Source organism: Clavelina lepadiformis, chromosome 2 (genome assembly GCF_947623445.1).
Source record: "Clavelina lepadiformis chromosome 2, kaClaLepa1.1, whole genome shotgun sequence".
NCBI lineage: Eukaryota > Metazoa > Chordata > Ascidiacea > Aplousobranchia > Clavelinidae > Clavelina > Clavelina lepadiformis.
In genome coordinates this window covers 22,533,583-22,551,492 of record NC_135241.1, presented here as the reverse complement: position 1 = coordinate 22,551,492, position 17,910 = coordinate 22,533,583, and the positions used below count along the sequence as shown (strand labels likewise).

At 38.6% G+C, this 17,910-nt stretch overlaps 4 protein-coding genes across 4 annotated transcripts; all 4 read right to left on the bottom strand.

Annotated features, from left to right (window-relative positions):
• Positions 1-658: 658 nt before the first annotated feature.
• LOC143447320 (transgelin-2-like) lies at positions 659-4,280 on the bottom strand. The gene is made up of 5 exons (XM_076947370.1): positions 4,018-4,280; positions 2,761-2,911; positions 2,195-2,299; positions 1,814-1,903; positions 659-1,064 (listed from the first exon to the last, which is right to left on the bottom strand). Exons 1-5 carry the CDS (start codon positions 4,107-4,109, stop codon positions 969-971), a joined length of 534 nt encoding a protein of 177 aa, XP_076803485.1. The 5' UTR covers positions 4,110-4,280; the 3' UTR covers positions 659-968.
• A 684-nt stretch (positions 4,281-4,964) lies between these two features.
• LOC143447318 (calponin-1-like) lies at positions 4,965-7,060 on the bottom strand. The gene is made up of 5 exons (XM_076947368.1): positions 6,807-7,060; positions 6,549-6,653; positions 6,003-6,092; positions 5,742-5,924; positions 4,965-5,349 (listed from the first exon to the last, which is right to left on the bottom strand). Exons 1-5 carry the CDS (start codon positions 6,948-6,950, stop codon positions 5,269-5,271), a joined length of 603 nt encoding a protein of 200 aa, XP_076803483.1. The 5' UTR covers positions 6,951-7,060; the 3' UTR covers positions 4,965-5,268.
• Positions 7,061-8,385: 1,325 nt separating this feature from the next.
• Positions 8,386-12,021, bottom strand: LOC143447319 (calponin-1-like). The gene is made up of 6 exons (XM_076947369.1): positions 11,285-12,021; positions 10,944-11,127; positions 10,121-10,228; positions 9,776-9,865; positions 9,299-9,481; positions 8,386-9,038 (listed from the first exon to the last, which is right to left on the bottom strand). The coding sequence occupies exons 2-6, from the start codon at positions 11,085-11,087 to the stop codon at positions 8,961-8,963; spliced, it is 603 nt and encodes a 200-aa protein (XP_076803484.1). The 5' UTR covers positions 11,088-11,127; positions 11,285-12,021; the 3' UTR covers positions 8,386-8,960.
• Positions 12,022-14,038: 2,017 nt separating this feature from the next.
• LOC143447317 (transgelin-3-like) lies at positions 14,039-17,385 on the bottom strand. The gene is made up of 5 exons (XM_076947367.1): positions 17,128-17,385; positions 16,562-16,669; positions 16,153-16,242; positions 15,539-15,721; positions 14,039-15,279 (listed from the first exon to the last, which is right to left on the bottom strand). Exons 1-5 carry the CDS (start codon positions 17,308-17,310, stop codon positions 15,199-15,201), a joined length of 645 nt encoding a protein of 214 aa, XP_076803482.1. The 5' UTR covers positions 17,311-17,385; the 3' UTR covers positions 14,039-15,198.
• Positions 17,386-17,910: the final 525 nt, after the last annotated feature.

Here is a 17,910-nt window from a genome sequence, read left to right as displayed (position 1 = left end):
TGATATTTGCTAAATAATGACTGATTACATCAGATTTCGACCCAGAAAAAAGATGATGCAACTGAAACGATATCTGATGCAGTATTATGACGTAATAAGAAAAAACGTCATAAATCATAATGTGACTCTTTACGGTTAACACAGTAAGAAGTGAGGCTCTTAGTCTCTGACTGGTTGGCCACCCCTGGTCTAGGGCTCTAGGCGTGCCTCAGCAGAAGCTTCCATGAATCACATAAAGACACATCTAACATACCAATGGGTGCGGAAGTTCGGCGAGAAAAGCTAGACATGAACCTTAGTCCAACGTAACATGCGCATGAAGAAAGGTATTTGAACTTGTCAGTTTAGTAACCGGTTGTGGTGCACATATTTGGCCTTGCCTGTGTGTTTCTCTGCTTTTCCATCTGATTGAATATTCAGAGAGTTTCTACGTCTGGCTATGGCTGTATGCACCGTTTCACCGGGATGAAGTGTGTTGTGTAGCCAATAGACCAGAGATGTATGCTGACCCCACCATTAAGACACCCGTGAAATTTTACCACGGAATGGAAAGCATTGATCACTAAGAGTAGTTTTCCATCAGTCCAAATTCGTGCCGTTACTCAACGCAGTTGCATGGAAGTCACACTACTACGTATATGTTGCACTTTCTCTGCGGTTGAGACGTTTCGTTGTAAGTTTATTTGCAAGTAAAAACGGCTTAAAAACACGATTCACAAGTCAATAAAACCGTTTATAATTTCAAGAAAAGGGTAAGATTCTGGCGGAATTTGATCGATTGAAAACAACCTTGTCAAAAAACGAGCGTTAGATGGCGCCAATGTTCCAAGCAACACCAATGGTCGCGGAAGGTTTGATTATCCCTCGCTGAGCATATGTACAAGAAAATAGCGCAGTAAATAAATAAATACTTCATAGAGAGCCAGGCAACACAATTTGGCAGGTGGTGACATTTTCGGAGATCCGATTTACAACTTGCCGGATTTTCCTTCATGTATGCCCTTCATGATGACGAGGGTGAGTTGTACTTGATACATATTCTCTTGGTCGTAGAGGTAAGGAATCTGAAGCAATACAAAGGGTTGGTTCGGTGCAAAAGATGAGACGTTTATGCAAAGTGATGGATTAGTGTTACGCAAAAATGAACAAATTTGGTTTCATAAATCATAGATTGTAAGTAGGCTACGCGTTTCGGGTATCTATCTACTTTTACATATAACACCGCGTGTCATATTGCTTTGTCGTACGTATTTCAACTGGGATGACAACATCTCCGCCATTATATATTTTAGGGAATATTTCGATGCAAAGCATTTTCAAGAATTGCGCCAGAAGTAAAAATAGCAACTTTGATTCTAGCGTTTCACGTTGCACAACAACTAACTGCGACTTCGCAGCGAACATTGTTTCAATTTTAAGCGACTTTAAACAAGAAAAACAGAACCGAAACTGCCTGCAGGTAATTTCAAGTGCTGCAACCGATAGCAAAGTTTCGCGCGAAATGCCACGAAAAGGAATTCCCTCGCAGCGTGTAATATTGCGATGAAAAAGATGTTTGCGTTAATATTTAGATGTTTGCACAGGTTTGAAGTGACAGGTCATCGTAAAGCGCAGCAAACTGTGAATAAGAATAGCAAAGCTGCAGCAAAGGTGAGAACTCACTGACAGCATCACATCAAAACATTGTCCCATTGTTTCCTTTCGGCTTTGTATGTTTACAGTGTGGTGTCAGGTCACTCAAGTGCTAATAATCCTTCGCAACTGATTCTATGTAAGGTGATGACAACAACTCCAATTGGAGCGAAAAACCAACCTGGAATAGGTCTTGAATAGGGACTCCATATGATCTGGCGGCTTGGATGAAGAAGTTAATATTCTCTCGTTCAAACATTGCTCTCTTCGCCTGTATAAAAAAAATGATGAGTTTGTGGTCACGGTAAACAATGGATTGGTGAATAGTTGTGAGATAGCAACAAAAACGACCGCAATGTTTACAAGTAAACCCCGTTGACCGTGCGTCATTTAAATAGACTTTACATTGTTATATCGTATCCCTTTAAAAGTCGACAGTGCAGTGAAACTGATTATTATCGATTTGAAACGGACAGACACAATGGTGGGCAAAAATAATCCAGCGTTTCTAGCACTCTTCACTGATACGTAGGAAACGTCTCAAGGGTCTCAATCATCTTACCGGCAATCTGCTTTTGCTAGGCGGGTTCACTACGTAGGCTCCTGGTACCAATTGATTCATAAGTTGAGACAAGACTTGGCCGTCTTTTAGCCATTCGTAGAAACCCTATAAAACAAACCATGCAAATTTTAGAAATGTACAATATTTCAAGTCGCATCTGTAATCAACATTTTCTTACGTAGTTACTACGTCATAAATCGATAGTAAACGTCACAATAACCCAGGTAAATAGGCGTTGTAACCGTCTTTACGATTACTCGAAACAAGTTTTAAATGACACCGATGTTAAACTACGTTAACGTTTGTCACGTTATTCCTCATGGGTATGGAATGACGTCACTCACGTGTCGTCATTACATTCCATTGCGGTTGAATGCCCTTTGTGACATAATAATGACATCTTTCATTTTATGGACACACACACAAGGGAATTGGGGTAGAAAACAACAATAGCCATGTGACTCACATAATTATTATCAAAGGGTCCAGAGTTAAACGGTAGCGGGTAGCTATTCTGCTCTATTGTGACAGTCGTTTAAGTAATAAGAGCAATTATTACGACTAACCTGCTGACCAACTTCATTCGGGCAGTTGCCTGTCAAGGTCTTGATCCACTGAATCAGTTTAACTTCGTCTTGTTCAGAATATTTAACGTTGGGTTCAAATTGCTGCTCTTTTTCTGGGTCTCCTAACCCGTTGCTGTCGTTGTTGTGGTTCCTGGAAGCATGACAAGGTACAACAGAACGCATTTTTCAACGATATTCTCAGGCCGCTTATCACAAATTTAGCCTGATAAAATTGGCTTATCAGCGTTCCACGTTAAAGAAACTACCCAAGTATATCATGAACTTTACCAAAAATTTTGATCCACAAAACTAACAGCAAAGTCTGAAAAGCTAATGACGAATTAAGAAGCTGTTCGCCAGTTCAAACCGCGCAGCGTAAAGTGACGCAATAAAAAACGGTGCCTTGTGCTGTTTAATTAGCAAATAACACCTCTTCAATGATATCCAGAACCGAATTTTAAGACGACATTATAAAGTTCGCGATTTTTGTTGACAAACAGCCGCAAAAGTCGCCAGTACGAAACAGCTTGCTTGATCACACTTGAACTAAGTACTTGATATTTAACACTCGAAATGGCTCTCTAGTCTCTCTACAAATGTCTCTCTCGCCTTCCATTCCTGCTTTCTGGTTGGGAAATGCCAATTACTTGTCAGACTAGTCACTGAATTTGAGTTTCTTAAATGAGATTTGCCAATTTATGTCCCTGTCAACTTACTCGCCAGATGTTAATGCGGCTAACTCGCAGCGGGATGCCTTTAAAAGCGCCATCTTGCCTTTTTTAAGTAATCCCGACGAATGCAAAGGGGAAAATCTACCCTATATTTCGGCACAGTACGCACTGGTCCATTTCGCTGTATTGATTTTAATTTATTAGTATGATATAGTTAAGTAAAGCGGCCCCTCTGGTATCAACTTATCATGTATCTTCATTACGTAAGTCATTGGGCACATCATATGCGATTATCGGACGATTACGCTTAATTACACCACGGAAATGAAATGCCCTAATCGGACGTAAGTCCGCATATCTTCAGTTTGCAACAATTAACATCGTTCGGCCTAACACTCACTAATAAAAACAACGTGACAAAGCGATCAAGCGTAACCCACATCACGTTTCAGGACCTCACGTCATAATTGTTATTGTTACGGCACAATTAGATTAGGATCGTGGCCGAATTAAGTCAGGCTGAAATAATAATACGCCAACAACTTATGATAAACTACTAAACTAGGAAGCCTTAGGACTGAGCTACCTGCTATACACAGCGCGCCAAACTGGCTCGCCTTCAGCTTTGGATTTTGTGCAAGAACAGATCTTTTTGGGGGAAGAAATTTTTGGCAACATTCACTTGCAGTGAGGCAGAAAACTTTGCTCATTCTCTGAACAGAAACGCTCTTTTACAGAAATCTTTGTCGGTATTCAGTCAGGTGAAACACTGGCGCACGCTTCCTGAAGGCTTCCAACGACCTTGACGTGATTTTGACAAAGCGTTAACTTTCTCGTATTATTTTAGCCGCAAGCCAGACAACGAAAGCAGAGTGACGACAACATGTAACTGCTTATTGTTGACGAATCAACGATTTTGATGACTTTTTTCATCTAATATGGAGCTGTGTGATGGCGCAAGTTTTTATGACGTGTGCAAGATAATACAGGCCTATTCTCCATAGTAATTATGTTAACACAATAGTAATTGTATCTAATTCTGGACTGTCCTTCTTCAGTTACATACATTTGGCCACCCGCGCATGTACAGCCTGTTTAAAGAGAGCCTATGACCAGCGAACTCATACAACTGGAACATTCTAGGCGGAAGGAAAACACATTGACAAACTACTTGGTGTCATCAAGTTTGGAACATGGCCAATTTCGTTAAATATTAAATTAAATGTGCTTTCCCTGCCTAAACCATATGTCTACAATAAAACACTACAGAGTAAACAACAACAGCAGCAGAAGTACAGCACAACAATTCTGTGTATGCCAACGTTTCATCAGCCATCACGATAAAGCAAGTTTTGAGTTTTTTTAAGGCTTGAAAAAGCATGACCTCATGTGGATACTCGATAATAGCTTTGAAATTATTTTCAAATATTTCCTTAAAATCTGTTTGAGTTAAGTGGCTAAGCTTTCTATCCACGCTTTGTTGGTCATAAAGGCTACCTTCTGACGAACGCTGAGACATCAAAGAGATAAGCGTACTTTTAAACGTACTTTTAATAAAGTTTATCCGCTTTTTACAATATTTGATGCAATAAAAAAATCAACATTGAATAAGATGGATATACTGGAAACTTCAGAGCTCTAAGTAACGAAAATTTTTTCTTGTAGGTCAGACAGAAAATTTATAAGCTTGAGCACACTAATGGCTGAGCAAGAATTAAGGCTTTGAAGCAAAAGCATACTTCGAAAACATACATGAAAACTTGTCAATTTACGGGTTTAAACAAGTTAATGACTTCGTATCAGAACTGGATTGTTGTCAATCTTGTGAGTTGTAAGTCTATTTACGATTGGAAGTGAGCTGGCGTCCAAGACCGTACGGAGTCATGCCTTGTTGAGATGCCACTTGGTTCGTGCCCATCTGAAAAAACAGCAATAACACGCCACATAAATTCAGCCAAACACAAAACTTTTAAGCTTTAAGACGGACTTGGACTTGCTCGTAGTAGGCTAGTTTGTGGTCACGCCCGAATTATCAAAAAAGCAATATTATCACAGGAACATCAAAATCAATATATCGGAATAAAGTCAAATGACTTCAGTGTACAAAAAATGGAAAAACTTATTCTTTTGATGTAAGCATTCAAGACGGTTTGAAATTATTTCGATGATAATTTTATTTTGTTATTGATGTATCAACGCCTTCCGCTTTTAATGGTCATCGCCTTGGTTATTAAAATAAGCGTATTAAAATGTCTATGGTGACACTAAGAGTCACTTTGGAGTCGAAAAGTAAATTCGATTATGACGTACCTGAAGACCGATGATGTTTCGTCCTTCTCGCGTCTTCAGTTCGTCGTATTCTCGAATGTTCTTATCAGCAATTTTTACACCGATTTGGGGACCGTCGAAGCCTTTCTTCATCGCTTCCGAGCTAAGTTTGAACATTGTGGTTTGAACTTGGCTGAGATTCGTAGCTTCGTACAAGTCCACGGTCTGAGGACGGAATGGTCGTCATTGAAAATCACTGGTTAGATTTATGTTGTCTATTGTTAGATTCATAGACCAACAGACCTGGAATAAATCTATGGCCTTCAGGTCGTATTCAGAAGCAGCTTTTAAAAACATTCCGATATTTTCCATTTCTTTGTTTCTTCGCATTGCCTAACAAAAAGAGGACACATTATTGTTTAATGTGCAACTTATTTACTGCAATTCATTGGACGAAATCGATTACGGCTGTAAATCCAACAGCAAAATCTTATTTTAATGACTCCAGATTGGGTTTGCATTGAAAGTATAACGATTCACCCAATTCCAGGTCTATAAGGAACTAAATTGAACTATAAACCCGCTACTGCTCAGTTAATAGTTTTAAAAAATTCATATTTTAAACATATAAATCAAACAAACGTTTTCAATAACTTTTTGGTCCCAGCGCTGAATGGTTGCTGGTCAGTGCCAAGAAAAGTTATGGCTTTCGGTCAGGTGTTTCCCCTTTTATGGTTTAAGTTTAATTAGTTTTAAGATTGTTGGGTTTTTATGGTTTCGGTTTGACAAAAACTCCCCAAACCGTTTTTTAGGTCGCACTTCTACGCTATGGTGTGTTTGTATACTCACCTCGATTGTGCCTGAAAAAGGTGGGTGTGGTTTACAGCTGCCTGGTTCAAGTACATTCATCAGCTTACACAAAATTTGGCCGTCTTTTAGCCAGGCATGAAAATTCTGTGAAGACAGGAACAAATTTTTTGTAAGATACTTGTGGTTGCGAGCCTAATTTTCTTACAGATTAGTTTTGGATTTATGAAATAAAACAGAAAGTAAAAGAATAATATAAAAAACTTTTTAAAATTAAAGCAATTATTGGTCACTATATACTTCTCTTCCCGGCCCCTCAGGACCATCCTCAGTAATACTTTGTATCCAGGCAACCACTTCCATCTCGTCGTCATCCGAGTATTTGGCTTCCATTTTCGAAGCCAACTCGCGGCTATATCCATATCCCTTTGGTCTGTTTGCCATTTTTTAAATTTATATGATGTCGGTGGCAGCGATGATATACAGTGACAACAAATTACCTTATTTCATATAACCCTTAGCTTCTGAAAAAAATGTACGAAATATTACAAACCTTGATAAGGCTTTCATTTTGTTGGCAAAGAAGAACATTACTAACAGGAACTCGTCTTGCGTTAACTGAAGTTGTTTAACATATTCTGTAGTTTCGTACAAGTTTTACTCTTCTCCTCAAAGATCTATGGTTGTCTGGGCTAACATTTCTTCATCATTTGGTTAATGAATGATACGTACTGCTTGTCTGCCACTTCCACTTAACATTTAATAGACTTACTTTCAAGCTAATGCTTAACATGTTGTTAAATCTTATTTAAAGGTTAGACAAAACAACCGTGGTGCTGTAGATCAAAATGAAGAAACTTTTCCCGTGAATATTGCAGCGGCAAGATTGCTGAAAATTGATCCATTATCCTGACAAACAGTGTTAAAGTAGAGCAAAACCACAAAAATTTAAAACAAACTAAAAATTTCACACAGACAAGCTCGTTAACCGGAGCTCCAGTGGTGAAGATTATAGCTGTGTTTAAGTTGTGCAAAATCTCTCCTTCGTCCGAGGATAAATATTCCAAAACCATATCATTTTGCAAACCTATTAAATGATGGTTTACACAGTATAGTAGCCCGTGCTACTCAACTTGTCCAGCAGTGAAACCGCAAGACCATTAATTGAACTGCCAACCGGACCACCATGTAGAATATAATATTTTTCTTGAGAGTTCTGCGGTCCCAATCTAAGAACTTCCTGCACGTTCCACTTTGTCGTACCGCGACAGAATGTTTTCCGCAGCTGCTTGTAAGGCGCAGAACAATCTACAACAGGACGTGGGCAATGCGGCCAACCTCAATGCTTTCAAGAAATCATTGATAACTTCTTTCGTTGTGCTTATCAGCTTTAAGCTTTTTATCCAAGTCACCTATAATTATCGCTGTTTTCAATGATTTTTATTTGCGTTATACTTTGAGAACTACTATCTCTATGTCGTATATGTTAAGCGCCTATTTTTTACCGAAATATGGCGCTATAGAAATATATTTTATTATAATATTTTGTTTTTCTTAGACCAGTTTGGAAGGGGGAAATGATGGATATTCAACGATAAACCACGTTGCTCGTTTTCATCAAAAGGAAAACTTCAATTGTTTGAAATCCTTTCTAGAGAAATTCATAAAATTTTCAAGCGAAGTTGGTGGTGCTACGTAGACTTGAATATCTTAGATATTGACATTTTAAAAGAGTTACTGTTTAAATCTAATGTAGTAAAAACAGCATTAATTATGTGAGGTTATACCAGAGATGGAAATGAGCAAGTTCGCGGAATCCGAAATTGATTTTCGGAACCCTGTTTGCAATCCCAAAAAAGACATAAACTCACCAAATGAGTCAAAAATGTGGAGCGTTTACGCAACAAAATAAACACAAGTAAAAAATTCCTTACTGGTAATAATAGGTAATAATATTGAAAATAGTCCATGGTATTAAAATCTATGGAGGCCCGAAAACAGTTCACATATATACTTTAGACAGAAAAGCCAGATGAAACTTCAACCATGAAGTCATCACCCAGCATATACAGAATAACTCTTTAATTCTTTGTATCACGACTATCCGGTCATATCAGACCATGTGTCATCTTACAAAAAGGCACTTAACGAGTTTATAATTTTTTTAAAAGCTTGTTCTTAGCACCGGCAAAAGAAGAAGGTGAAAGCACGTACAGTTAATATTCGAAAGTATAAAAAATGCCATGCAAGAAACTGGTTACAAATTGCAGTTTTGCGAGAGAGAGATATTGTTATTGCACAGCAAGTTTGACTAGTCGGTCCAGAACAGAAAAGCATAAATTTTTGCGCTTCAAAAATTCGTGCATGATTTCATGGTAAGCTCAGTTCCATGGCTGCGTTTGTTTTTGCGTCATGCAAACGTCATAACGTCCACCATTGTTGCGTTTGCTTATCTTATTTTGTAGGGGCTATTTGTCGTCCGAGACCGTACGGTGTCATTCCTTGCTGCGAAGCTACTTGGTTTGTTCCCATCTAAAGGAAAAAGATAAGTTGCATTTTATAGGTTTCAAATGTAACTGCAGCAGCACTCAATTAATTTAAATAGTTAACTTAAATAATAATATTTAATATAATACCACTTACCATAATTTGAAATAATACCAATAATTAATTTTGATTTCAATTCAATTAATTTAAAAAAAAAAAAACTTAAAAAACTACTTGTATTTCGACAAGGCTTGTGAACAAAAACGTCACGAAATTATACGCTTTGAACAGATATGATTGGTTACCTGCAGGCCAATCACACTTCTGCCTTCTCGCAGTGTCTGTTCGTCATGACCGCGCACATTCTTGTCAGCAATTTTCACCCCAATGTTAGGTCCTTCGTAACCTTTCTTCATCGAATGTGAACTCAGCTGCATCAGGGTAGTCAACACTTGGGCCATGTTCTGGTTCTCGTAAAGATCAACTGTCTGTGAAATGGTCAACAAGGTAACCTCAACATCGGCCGTCAGATGACGCCAAATACTCAAAAAATATTGCAGGCGGATTAGGATATCTTGCAACAGGAAATTAATGTCATTTACCAAACGCATGCAAAAAATAGTTTATCGTAAAATGCTTAGGCCAAAGCAAGTGTTGTAGTGATCAGAGCAGCTAATCTTAATTTCGTGCATTGCTATGATTGCAATCTGTGTTAGGAGTAAAGAATGGCCATGGCCATTCCGATATTACACTGACCGGTAGACGGCGCCCCTGTAACATACCTGAAAGAGATCGGTCTTGCTCACGCCATATTCGGTCACTGCTTTAAGGAAAAGTGATATGTTCTCCATCTCCCTAATCTTGCGCATTGCCTGCAAAACAACTAGACCATATTTTACTCTGCAAATTGATGGCAATTATAAAGGGTTCTAAGATTTACCAGCAGATTGGATTCTGGCATCGTAACCTAGGTCTGTGCTTGCATCGTTATAAACCTCGAACGAAAAAGTTTGCACATAACTAAATCCACTGCGTAAAACAGGTATGACATATAAAAAACATAACGATAACATAAAGATAGAAATATCATGGACTGCATGAAATAGTAAAGGTGAAGATTTCCTTACTGCATTGGCGCCTGTTATGGGGTCGTGGTATTTCTTGCAGGCACCGGACTCTATCTCATCCATCAACCTGCAGAGGATAATCCCGTCCTTCAGCCAGGCTTGAAAGGCCTACAACGAGAAAGTAGAAGTTATAAACAAGTAAGCTTAATGGGCCGCCAGCGCAACACACAGGCCCGCCTCACATTAGCGAGTGGTCGGGGATCAAGATGCCATTCGGTTGACGAAAAACATTTGCCCGAAATAATGCAGAAGTTTTGATGGTTTAGCATAACAGAAACAGTTCGTTTGAGTAATGGGCGCGAGATAAGGTTTTCTTAACGGACACTGGGCAGGAGGAAACGATAAACGTTAACAAGATTTTTCGCTATACGAAACGCCTTTGCTCAAATAAACCAACCTACAAGTATAGAAGTACAATGGGCGGTGCTTGCGGCGGATTACAGCTCGAATGGCCTATGGCAATAAACGGTTTAACCTTATAAGGAATATCACGCCGCTTAAAGCCTATCTTAGCTGTAAGATCGTTTCGGGCAAAACCACAATCCGGCGCCAAGTGCAGCGGCATTACTGTACATTTCTACAACTTAGCCTGGTGTTCGTGTACAAAAGACGTTTTTGTAAACATTTCTGTGTTGGACAGAAAACATATTCGAAAGTGAATTAATAAAATTGTCCTGTTGTCCTCAATAATAACAACATAGGGTTTAGAATATAATGCCAAATACCTGATACACAGTAGTTATAATAATAATTTTCCGAGCAAGAACGCTTTTTCCCAGCAAAATAAGCTTTTTATAGCAAAGGGAATAAACAATGCTTTTACCTTGCGTCCACATTCCGGCGGCCTTTCATCCAAAATGCTCTCCATCCAAGCCACTACCACATTTTCATCGTCAGGCATATATTTGGCATCGAGCTTTGCGCCTGCTTCCCGACTAAACCCGTAACCCTTCGGACGGTCTGCCATCTTATTGGCTTAGTTAGTGAAACAGCAAAAATTCCTTTACCTGAGTTGCATAAAATGAATCAAAACATAATGCAATGGTCCGTCTTATATACTTTGCACTCTACTAAAATCAAACTAAACTGAATTCACTAAGTACCTGTTCCAAGCTATATATCAACTAAAATTTGCAACTTTAGAATAATTTATCTACCACTCACTGCTGTTTTTGGAATGCTCGGCACTAGTTATAGCAACGAGAAGGTTCTAATTTGGAATGATCCACTCACTCTGGCATGTACTAAAGCAGCCAGCTAAAACAGCTTTCTAGGACGACGTACCGCTCGTGACAAAATAAAAGTCTACATTTATGCAGTGAGTTGGTGTGTCTTATGAAGCGAGAGGAAAGAACGTTTCTTCCAAGATGGAACACAGGATTTACGCTTAATTCTCCCGGAAAAAATTTGAACTCTCCATATACCGTAACAACGACATTTCGCAAACCTTCACAACAAACAAACCAGTACATTCCTTGCATTCTTCCACTCGTACGATAAACGACACACTCTGATCTTTTTCTATTGGTCCACAATAGACTTTCCCCGTGTCCGAATACAGTCGAACTTGCAACCATGTTTAGCAGGATGGCCTCGCCTAGTCTTCGACAAAAATGCTCTTCAGCCGACTTTATGACGTCAGAATCAGTCGCCAGCCATATAAGGAAGTCAATTATCGTTTTACCTTTTTCCGTCTCATCCGATTTGTTGCCTTTCGCTAATATTACGCATGATTGAACAGCCGAGAGCCGGCAAATTTTTGCTGAAAAAGTGAAAAAATCGGACTACTCCTTTTGTTAAAACTCTGCCAAAAGCGCAAGTTACACCGTACACAAACTCACTTAGAACCTATCCAAGCCGCGCGTATTGCAGTGTAACTGTAAACCGTTAATGCCCTGCCCAGTTAGTACGTCCACTCTTTCGCTTTGCGGGTTGTTTTCGTCGATTTACGCCAAAAATTACATGTTTTCATATAAAACAGTGAAGAAGCATACCAAAAGTACATTCCAACTCTCTTAAAATCAAACAACTTTGCCAGCACTTGTTTAACTCTCCTCCCTTTTATCTTGTACGTGGCCGCAGCCATCCGCTTGTCATGCTATAAACTATCTACAGTGATGTCACACAAGCTTTTAAGGGCTGGCGTTCGCCCGTAAGTTAAACAATGCCCTCATTGTGCTAAGGAGCTGTTTGTAGCGTTCAAACAAACAAGCAGGTTACGTAAATTTGCACAGCTCGGTGGAGATGAAATTTGTCAAGCCTATGCGAAAAGCGCAATTATACGCTTTCAATTAGCGCAAAAAAGTCAATTTATACGGTCCATCTACTATAATTACACTAATTTCTGTCATTTTAAATCGCTTATGCTGAAAGACCTTTTCCAAACGGGCTTTCTAATTGGAACAAAACTCGACAACATATCTTCCCCTTCAGCCCACCATATAGTGACGTCATACTGAGTAGACAGCGTTTTCACCATTTCGTCATACCTTATTTGGAGGTTCGTTTGAGATAACGAACGAAATTCCACGATTACGTCACGTAAGCGATAAACAACCGAGAGCACGTTTCAAAAATGCCAATGTAAAGTTAATCTGACCAATTTACGATTCGCCCTCTTCCTTTACTTTACGCGCTTTCTTTTAATGGCTGCCTTATACGTTTCTCATGCCCTAAAGGCATCAAGTCCTTTTCGTTTGTCGCCTAAATTTCAACGATAATTTACACGCTGTGCATGAGTTGTTTGAAGTAAACTGTTGTCATTAGCGTTTCCCGCACACGTTGATTACAGGCGCAGCGGCGGTTGTTAAAATGTCTGTACACTATGCAGTAACCTACACTTGCAAAATCCTTTTTTGCATAGACGAGTACAGAATTGTTCACCTTGTCGTTAATTGCGACGTGTGTTAAAAAAGCCATGTATGTATGACAAGCTCTTGAAACGGCACTTAAGTGTCGTTGCTCGCTTCAGCAGTATCATCTGGTTTCAATGGCAATCTATGACGTCATGGCGGATAACAACGGCTCCAATCAAATCTTACGGTTAACTAAACAGCTACGATTGCCTTATTGCTGTACATGTTGCTTGAACCACTAATATAATTGGCATTGTTTCGCAGATCAAGACTGGTTGAAGAAATAATGAAGGGTTTTTATTCTCTGTAGTAACTTTACGCTTAAATGGCTTTAAGAATGTTGGTGATTCAACATTTGCGGAAAATATATCACAGCCTTAACCTTATAGATATAATTGGATGTCTTTTCCGGTGAAAAACACGTCGCTGTTACCACGATAAGTCGCTTCAAATTACAACCGCAAAAGGAGCACAGACTTCTCTACCACTGCGCATGTGTAGTTTATGTTTTTGGTTACCGCTGCCGGTGAAGGTTTGAGAGAGAAGCTCCTACAACGCTTAAGCGAAACAGAGCATTGAATTCATGTAGCAGACATGCGTGTAAAACTGTAAATAGCAATGTGGTTTATTGTTTCCTGTTGACGATGTCACTTGATAAACGTGTTCGTTGCTGTCGTCATAGTAGTTGATTGAGATACTGAATCATAGAATCGCCCTACGCCAGTTGGTGTTGCTTTGGGACTTTTCCCCTTGCAATGAAGTTTTAAGTTTTAACCCGACTTCGTTCACACTCACATCAGCTTAAAGTGCGCCGTTGGTGACCAGAGTTACACAGGTATATTGAACACTAGATGTCATAAATGAATGACATTAAATCGTGAGCAATCTTGGTACTGTATTTGTAAAATGTGCAGACAAGAGATATATCAAAAGATGCACTTCGACTGGACGGCATTTAATGTTCAAATAGCAATCACGCCCCTTTACTAGTTTCAATTTAAACCTTCAAAACCTGAAGTCTTCAAGTCTTCACTGCAAATCTGATTGTCAAACACACAAATGATACAGCGACACCGCCTTCGCAACTCGTTTATTTAAATTAGGTCATTGTGCAAGAAATGACGAAAACATATTTTTCAATTGAGTGTTGATCGTAAGTGATTACAATATAAAACGAACCAAAAACCTTGGAGAATAAATCACAAATGCATACGACTTAACAACAAAATAGGCTACGCATTTAGTTCAAGACTAATGATGTTTCGGATTGAAATATGAACGACAAGAAATGACTTTGACTGTCATATATTAAGTGTTCGTCGCTGTGCAAGAAATTATAACCTTGCGTTATGCAGCTCGGATAAATAGCGGAATTTGGAATAATATTTTTCTAACAGTGAGTTATTGTAAGGTACGTTGTCAGAGTTCAACAACTGATGTTACACATTTGGTCTGAATAAAGCAATATTCTGAGAAAAAAATTTTGTCACTGGATTAAGAAGGCGGAAAACCGGCTAAGTCTTGCGCACCAGGAGTTATTATTATGTCACAAAGCGTATTGTTATTCGAAGTGTGACGACATAATAGAAGTGGTGAAGCGATGGTATAATTTTCGGTTGTCACAGGAAGAAGCTTTGAATGGTTTTATCGTCCCAAAATTTAGCGCACACACCGATTGGAACGAATGTTAAAGCAATGTGAACAACAACCTGATTGAAACTAAGTGAAATCACGCACGATTGACTCTTAGATTCGAAACACGGGCACGCATAGGAAAATATATGATACTATGAAATTTGAAAATATATAACAAAATTCAACCACGTGTAAAAAATGGCGAGGGTCGACATGAGCACCACAAAAGTACTTCAAAATGAAAACAAAAGGAAAATAAATGTAGTCTGAGGCTGGGTGTTACGATAAGGGATGAGAAGGTACAGTCTTCATTGGGCAGCGGTATTTATTTATTCAAAGCAATCTTCGGTTACGCTGTTCCGCATCGAATTGATTTTAACGGCAACAATGCAAGCCAACATTCACGAACAATCACAATGATACAATATTCACAGAAGCAAAAATGGATTTTCAAACACAATGTCATAAAGTCGTTTAAAAGCAACGCAAATTGAAGCCATAACCATTCTGCTCAGTCCACGGAAACTCCACTAGTAGTCCACAGTAATTTTGGTTTCCCTTTATTTTAAATAATGTGCGCTATTAAGTTTAATTGATTTTGGTAACCATCTGTCTACCAAGCCCGTATGGAGTCATGCCTCTTTGTGAAGCAACTTGGTTCGTGCCCATCTGTCGACGTTAAAATGTCAATCATTGTATCTTTGTTCATGATTTAAAACATGATAAAATTAAAAAAACAAATATCGCCAGGATGGAGCGAGTTTTTGAACATAACAAGATTGTTTATCAGTAAAATGTTTTTGTTGCTAATATTTTTATTTTATGCACGGTTGAGGGAAAAGTTCGGGGTAAAATGTCTGGCTATTAACGACGGTGAGAACAGCACACCAGCAACTAAATTATAGAAGATTATTAAAAAAGCGATCACCTGTAAACCGATGACATTTCTTCCTTCTCTTTTGAGCTTGTCGTCAAACTTTCTCTCGTTCTTTGCCGCGACTCTAACACCGATCACAGGGCCTTGAAAGTTGTTCGACTGCGCGCAGGAGCCAAGCTTGTAAAGGGTGACTTGCACTTGGGCCAAATCGCGAGCCTCGTAGAGATCAATCGTCTGCGAGAGAGGATGGGATATTACCGATATTCACAACAACATGCGAGAGTTTGGCGTGCTCGCTCCTACTGGTATGTATGTGACTTTAAAAACCCTTGTGTTGATTTGGCAAGTAGCGGTCTTAGATAAACGAACGCACATTATCTCCTCACATGGTTAAAACATCAATCTGTGATGATTGAAGTGGAAAGATTGAGTGTGTATTGTGTAGACGAATTAGCAAGCAAAATGCTGACGGCCTGACACTTTCATGAAAGCAAGAAAATTTAATGAATCAAGACAGAGGTGAAAAGCTAACAAACTATACTAGAAAAAGTTGTAACTTTTCACCTCTGTGATACAACATGAAAACTTCTGAGTCAACTAAATGAAGTAATGTAATTTTTGCCACACAACTTTTTTAGTTTGTTGCAAAAAATCAACACACCCACCTGAAATAAGTCCAGCTTAGAAACTCCATACTTCTCGGCTGATGTTAGAAATATGAAAATGTTGTTCATTTCTTTGGATCTTCGCATTGCCTGTAACGAAATAAAATTTATCATGCCAGTTTTTGTTACTGAAAAGCAGTCCATTGCAGTTGCAGTTCACCTGCATCAGAAAAATCTTAATATATTGAACATGAATTGTTCAATATGGTGAATGAGTTTTTGAGTATTAATGTATTGTGTTCAAATCTCCACAAGGTGTTGCATGATGCTTGCACTTCATTCTAATGCCATAGCAAACTTAACTGATATTGATTTTCAACACATTGAGTTAATGGAATCCACTCATTTGTGGAACTTACTAACCTCATAAAACAAACATAATGGGATTAAAACATTTTCCGATACTTACTTCAAATTTCACGTGTGATGCTTCTTGGTACTTGCAGCAGCTTCCTGGGTCTAGGACATTCATTAGCTGACATAATATTTTGCCATCCGAAAGCCACCGCTGAAATGCCTGAAACAACAATAATAGGGATCGCACCAAATGAACCGGGTTATATCACATTGCAAGGTAATAGCAACACAAGAATATTGACCTCCTGCAAAAGGTTTACAGTAAATGCACTTAATTAATACATACAAAAAACACGACTAACTGGTAATATCAGTAACCATATCAGGTCTACATCAACTCAGTTACTCAGCATGCTGAGGATGAGTTAAGTGTTCATGCTATTACATATCATTATGCTATATAGTTACAGGGCAAACTTTACAGTGCAACGAATCACAAATAAGGCTATTTCATGTGATTTTGTGTCATATGGGTGTGTTCAAAATCATTTAGAGCTTAAACCACAGTCTGACAGCGTTATCCGGCTATGTAGTGATACAGGCTATGCCTTTTAAAAGCTTGACGAAATGACACTTTGCATAACTTCAAGACATTTTCACTCTGGCTGGAGTTTTTACCTGCTTTCCCTGGCATTCAGGTACTTCAATGTCGCAGTCTTCAAAATCCTGTTTTCCTTGCCCATACATGAGAACCGACACGATCCATTCAACAATTTCATTTTCATCATCCAGAGAATATTTTTGCTCCGTTTTCATTTCGATTTCCCGGTCCATCCCCATGCCCTTCACCCGGTACGACATTGTGTTGGTTGACAAAAATAACGGCAACAGAATCAAAATACTTATGTGGTTTCTACTAAAACAGGAAACATTTTAAACAACTGCATCTTTTACTTTACGGTTATATCCCAGTTTTTTCTAATCACAACTTATTCTTAACATGTAGCTTTGAGCTTACTTAAAGTCAATTTAATGTAGTTACGCATTTTTACTTTTGAACAACTCTGACAGAAAATAAATGATTTCAAACACTACACTGCAGGAACAGTACACAGTTGCCTATTTCAATTTACAATGTGTTTACAAATTATAGTTAAGTAGATTAAAGGCCAAAGGGACTTTACATTCTTATTAAGTAAACAATATTTCAATCAACCAAAGCAACCTAATCCTACTTGAATAAAGATTCCAATTATTACTAACGGATGTAGCAATGCACATAGTAAAGCAACTGTGATGTTCATAATCTCGTATTTCAAATGCGAAACCAATCACAAGGAAACGTTATGCAAACAAGCAGCAACTCAAAGCGCTTGTCATAAATCTGAAGGTGAAGCCATCTCAGCAAACACAAGCGGAATTTAAGTAAAGGATAACAGCATTCAAAAAGCTCTCTGTCTA

Bases quoted from the DNA above. Each gene is read 5' to 3' on its own strand.
- LOC143447320 (XM_076947370.1), bottom strand. From the start codon at position 4,109: ATGTTGCCAAAAATTTCTTCCCCCAAAAAGATCTGTTCTTGCACAAAA. The intron at 2,300-2,760 runs GTTAGTCGTAAT...TTTGTTTTATAG, and splicing joins CGAATGAAGTTGGTCAGCAG to GGTTTCTACGAATGGCTAAA. The intron at 1,065-1,813 runs GTTGGTTTTTCG...GTATTGCTTCAG, and splicing joins CTATTCAAGACCTATTCCAG to ATTCCTTACCTCTACGACCA.
- LOC143447318 (XM_076947368.1), bottom strand. From the start codon at position 6,950: ATGGCAAACAGACCAAAGGGATATGGATATAGCCGCGAGTTGGCTTCG. The intron at 6,654-6,806 runs GTATATAGTGAC...CTGTCTTCACAG, and splicing joins CTGAGGGGCCGGGAAGAGAA to AATTTTCATGCCTGGCTAAA. The intron at 5,925-6,002 runs GTCTGTTGGTCT...TTCCGTCCTCAG, and splicing joins AGGCCATAGATTTATTCCAG to ACCGTGGACTTGTACGAAGC.
- LOC143447319 (XM_076947369.1), bottom strand. From the start codon at position 11,087: ATGGCAGACCGTCCGAAGGGTTACGGGTTTAGTCGGGAAGCAGGCGCA. The intron at 9,482-9,775 runs GTATGTTACAGG...ACCATTTCACAG, and splicing joins GCAAGACCGATCTCTTTCAG to ACAGTTGATCTTTACGAGAA. The intron at 9,039-9,298 runs GTAACCAATCAT...TTTTTCCTTTAG, and splicing joins GAAGTGTGATTGGCCTGCAG to ATGGGAACAAACCAAGTAGC.
- LOC143447317 (XM_076947367.1), bottom strand. From the start codon at position 17,310: ATGTCGTACCGGGTGAAGGGCATGGGGATGGACCGGGAAATCGAAATG. The intron at 16,243-16,561 runs GTAAGTATCGGA...ATTTCGTTACAG, and splicing joins CATCACACGTGAAATTTGAA to GCAATGCGAAGATCCAAAGA. The intron at 15,280-15,538 runs GTGATCGCTTTT...TAACGTCGACAG, and splicing joins GAAATGTCATCGGTTTACAG to ATGGGCACGAACCAAGTTGC.